We start from the raw sequence: 4930 nt of genomic DNA, 5'->3' as shown, positions 1-4930 counted from the left end.
TCCGTGTTGCTCTTTGCTGCAAGTGGCTCTGCTTGGTCGTGCTCCTCTGAAAGGAGATGCCCGCCACGAAGGGAGGCACTCCCTGCGGATCCGATGCTCCCTGCGGCTCCGGCGCTCCCTCGCTCCCTTGTCCCGCAGGTGTCGCAGGCGGCCGCGGAGCTCCGGCAGTACTGCGTGCAGAACGCCTGCAAGGACGCGCTGCTTGTCGGAGTGCCCGCCGGGAGCAACCCCTTCCGAGAGCCGCGGTCCTGTGCTCTGCTCTGAGCGGAGGTAACCGCCTCGCGAGGGAGCCGCGGGGACAGGGCTCACCCATGTCCCTAGTGCCGGTTCTGCTGGCTGCTCCTGGGAGCTCTGGGGCTCCGGTCCGGTCTTGTTCATGGTCAGCAGTGCATGAGGCTGCCGTGTGTGCGACAGGAACAGCCCTGTGCCCCGCTCCAGGAAGCAGAGCAGAGCTCCGGCATTGCCATGTGTCTGGGTGACTCCCTCGCAGCCCTGGCAAGAACCTCCTTAAAAACAGGCTGTGCTCAGTATCACACTGCACATAATTTTGGCCTTGTCTGTCCTGAGGCTTTTTCAGTTGCTGCTGCTGAGGTAGTGCCAGAAGTGCTGCAGGGAGCGAGGAGCTGAGATGCTCTGTAATTGCATTCTCTGTAACTGTTTTCAGCACAGATCCAAAATACGGGATACTCCCCAACTCYGTGGCCTTAGTGCTGGCTGCTGCTGCTGTCTGTGGTGCCTGTGGAGCTCGGATCCATCCTGCAGACAGGAGCTCCTGCCTCTTGTCCCTCCCATGTGCCACACAGGTGGGATGGGGGAAGGATGCGTGTGCAGGGAGTCCCAGACCAGATCAGCCATGGAGATTTTAGTGGAGAACCTTTGTTTCCCATGCACGACAAACTTACATGGCAGCGGGATATTCGGACAGCACTGCTCTTCTTTAACAGAAGCAGCAAAATGGTTTCTGCTACTGAGGCAGAGCTGTGAGGAAAGGAGAAAAAACAAATTCCTCTCAGAGGGCTGTCAAAGTGAAAATTAGTGTTTTCTTTAGAAGAAGTRTTCAAGCTAGAACATAATGTACTTACAGAGTATTCCCCTTCCCAGAGCTCACAGCTTTGAGGCTGCTTTAATAGCACAGTTTGGTTTGTTGCTACAGAGGTTTGAAAAGACAAAACTGAAGTGTGAGAGAGAGAGCACACTTGTTCTTTCTTGTGTGGAAGAAACAGGATAAAAAACATAAGATTCTCTTTTGTTGTTGTTACAGTAAATTTAGGTGATCACCCTATTCCTTACTGCACATGTTATGTGTGCTCTTGGGCTGCTGAAGTAGCTTACCTAACTCCTTGTTTGTTTCTAGGATCTAATTTTCCTTGTATCATCCAGGCAGGATAGAAACATTTCCTCAGGTTTGAATTTGCTTAATATTATACAATCATTTTTATAAATACATGACTGAGTCCCAGGTTTCATTTTATTATCTTTTCCTAATAATTCTGTTATCTAGGTAGGAATTTAATTATTTTGGGGTCATAAAAAATGAAAATAAAATGAAAAAAAGGCAGTGCAAAAAAAGCATAGTGCTCAAAGTTGCCAACACCCAACAAAGGAAGGTCATAATTCAGCCTGACTCAGTGCAAAGGATCTTTTGTGTGATAATTTGTCCCAGGAAGACAGCATTTAATAGACCTTTTCTATCCTTTTCTAGGGAAGGTCATCAGAGAGCTGCCTTCAAGCATGACAAGAGTAACAACTGCCTTTCCTTGTCAAGAAAAGACTCTCTGTGCCCTTATTTKGTGTGGCTAAAGTGATCTCCTAGTAATTTATCTGTTTGTTCTTGTGTGTCTGTTCTTTACTAGGCCACTCACTAATGTTTGTAAAGTTTTTACTAGAATTAGTGTTCTTCTGATACTTGTCACCATTGTTACTACACTATACTAACTGCACAAATATTAATTGAAATGTTTACATTTTAGAAAAGCACATGGGTTTTTACCAAGTTACTTATTTCTATCTTGGTACGTTGTTATGCCTAAATGAAAGATTTTCTACCTACGTAAATTTTAAAATTTGGGAAAGTAAACTTATTTGTATTTCCCAAATAAAACATCCATAAAGTAAACTGTTAGAAGATAACAGTAACTGCTGTTTGTAGTAAGATATTGTTCTCAAATGGAGCTGTTTTTTTAATTGGCACGTCTTGGAATCAGCCACACTGTTTTTCAAGTGCATTTATATTCACAAATGACACATACTAGAAACTGATTGACACAAAATGTAGCACAGGCTTGATTCTTAAGGCATGTTTCTTACAAAACTTCTGATGGGTTTAATACTTGTCCTAATTTGTATTCATTAAGCTACTACCTTGGTGGAAAATCCTTGACAAATGTTTAAACTGTGAGCAGACACTAGAAGGACATGAACACAAATGTATTTGCATGCGTATGTCAAGGTTCTGCAAATAAGATGTGCTTGGTTTTATGCCTTTTTGGTTTTTTTAGGGCACTTTTACAAGGACAGTTTTTAAACTTGTTTTTAACAGTTTTTAAAACTTGTTTACTATTCATGTTTGTACTAATCTCTTAGAAATTTGGAAATAAATATCCTTTCCCCAGTGGCTTTGAACTCATTTTTTTAATTTTAAGAAGCAGCAAACCCATTAGTGAGTTTTTAGGTTCCACTTTGCAAGTCAGAAGAAGAGCCCTCATGGCTTTGGGAGGAGAAAAGATTCCTGATGGATTTTTAGTTTTTTTTTTTTTTTTTTAAGTGACCAGGCTAAGCACTGAAATTGTGGAACTGTAAGGAAGAAGTCTGCAACATCACCTTAGATGACCCGAATATTTAGTTTTCCCAAGTATTAACTGAAACAGGGCAATAAATGACAGCTCAGTCTTTAACAAACATTCTTCCCCCTTGTCCTGCAGGGAGACACTGAGAAGAGGGCAGCAATACCGCCAATACGAGCTGTGCCTCTGAGTACAGAAAAGAAAAGAGTGTTTCTTTGGGGGCCTTTCTTTGGCTTCCTTCCCTGCGTAAGCTGCTCGGGTTTCTCTGACTGCCTTTCCTTTCCCCTGGCTCTTGACACGTGCAGCCCCTACTGTGTCTGGAGGCCCGTTTGGCCTCTCCTACCTGCAGCAGTGTGGCCGAGATGTGAGGGAAGATGCATGCCACGGGACCAAGGGCTTCTTCGCTGCCTCGCTGCCTGCAAATGAAGGAATATTAAGTCATGCCTAAGTGCTTCCCAGGGCCGCACACATCCAAATCTGGATTGCCCAGGCCCTGAGGCGAGCCTAATTTGGGATTGGGCCTGGGCAGGATCCTGGCCCCGTGCACACCCAGGGCAAGCAGAAAGGCCTGGGCAGGAGTGGCCGGCTGGTTGGGATGAGCTCTCTGCTGTCCCACAGCCCTGTGGGAAGCAGGTGCAGATCCAAGACTGTGCTGCACTGCCCAGCCCTTTGCTCTCTGGGAATTGTGCAGTTGGAACGGGACGAAAGGGAGGGATAGCTGCAGCGGGACCTCCCGCTTCCCGGCGTGGTTTGTGACAAACCTTTGGTCTCAGTACAAACACGGTTACTTAGGATCAGCTACTTAGGATCACAGTTGCTTGGCGCTGTGACGCTCAGTTTTAACAGGCACCCACAGCTGCCTATTCTGTGCCAAAYGAATCAGCCTGCACCCTGGCAGCACCCGCAGCTGCAGGTGTCCCGTTGTCCTTGGCAGTACAGGACACAGACGTGTCCTACAGGTTGCTACAGGATCCTACAGGATGCCCATATCCTTGCAGCAGGACAGGCTGTCCCATCAACAGGGCAGCGCCCTGGCTCAAATAGGCCTTGTTCTAATTTGCTGGGAAGGCTTAGGGGGTTAATGACCTCGCTGTGTCGCCCYGCTGCAGGATGTACAGTCTCTATCAGGCTGGGCCACGACACACAAAGGTACCTTATTTTCTGCTAATGAAGGCCATGGAGGAGCTTGTCAGCTGGGGTCAGCTGCTGGGGGAGCAGGCTGCCTTGTTACCAGTCTCATAACTGAAGATTTCACAGGGTACCTGTGATAAAGCAAAATAAGTGAATGTAAAAATCTGTTCGTCAGGGCTCTCACAAGCAGTCAGTAAGGCTCTTTCTTTTTTTCATTTTCAATCCTACCTGCCTGTTCACTAAGCAATTTGCAAATTCGATCCAAGACCTTGTTGTATCTGCTAATGACAGAAACAGATCATTCTCAGGCAAAAAACAACAACAACAACAACAACAACAACAACAACAACAAAAGAGAGAACAAAGGATACAGTGCAAAGGTGAGGCCACATTCTCCTCTTACCTGAAGCTGGGGAACAACAAGAGCAGGAGTCAGACATGGGTTAGTCAACACTGGTGGCCTCACTGTGGGATTCTTCACAGTTACATGTACTTTGGGACACAAAAATGTTTATAGAGTGCAAAACTAACTTTGCYTCACATGAAGCTGGTGAGAAAAGGGCGCGATCCTTACTTGCAGTGAGTTTGTCCGGATGCAGGCACTGTGAGACCCACAGTCAGAAGAGCCACAGAGTAAAGCCCAAATGATCGTTGTGACCCCTTAGCCTTATTTTTCATTTTGCTGCCAGCAACTAACAGTTCACTGGTATTTTTCAACCTCCCAGAAACTGAATACAGATAGTGCTTGAATTTTCTTCACTCAACATATGGCCTGCCTCTATTTCTGAAACAAACTGTCATTGCTGCTCTGTGGATTACCTGCCCTAACTTTCATGAGTGATGTACTTTTTTGAAGTAGATTACTGGTCTCAGCATTTGTATATATTAAAAAAGGTTGTAAATGCACAGCCAGCAGTGCCAGCTRTGATTTACCCACTGTGCCCGTCTGTGACTGAGTTTTTGCAGAACTGCACTCCTAAGATTCCTTAGCAATTTGGGATGACAGGCTGGCTGGA

General features: G+C 46.0%; 1 protein-coding gene across 1 annotated transcript in view; it reads left to right on the top strand.

Moving 5' to 3' along the window:
- The window catches only part of GNG10 (G protein subunit gamma 10), a 5495-nt gene extending 3000 nt beyond the window's left edge, over positions 1-2495 (top strand). The window contains exons 2-3 of the mRNA XM_026040755.1: positions 139-270; positions 1703-2495. Of these exons, the coding sequence (XP_025896540.1) occupies positions 139-264 (126 nt within the window). The 3' untranslated portion in view covers positions 265-270; positions 1703-2495. The remainder of the gene's footprint in view (positions 1-138; positions 271-1702) is intronic.
- Positions 2496-4930: the final 2435 nt, after the last annotated feature.

Source organism: Nothoprocta perdicaria, unplaced genomic scaffold, assembly GCF_003342845.1.
Source record: "Nothoprocta perdicaria isolate Ctin4 unplaced genomic scaffold, notPer1 scaffold_265, whole genome shotgun sequence".
In the NCBI taxonomy this organism is placed as follows: domain Eukaryota; kingdom Metazoa; phylum Chordata; class Aves; order Tinamiformes; family Tinamidae; genus Nothoprocta; species Nothoprocta perdicaria.
The sequence above is the reverse complement of the archived record's forward strand: the minus strand, read 5'-3'. Positions and strand labels throughout refer to the sequence as shown.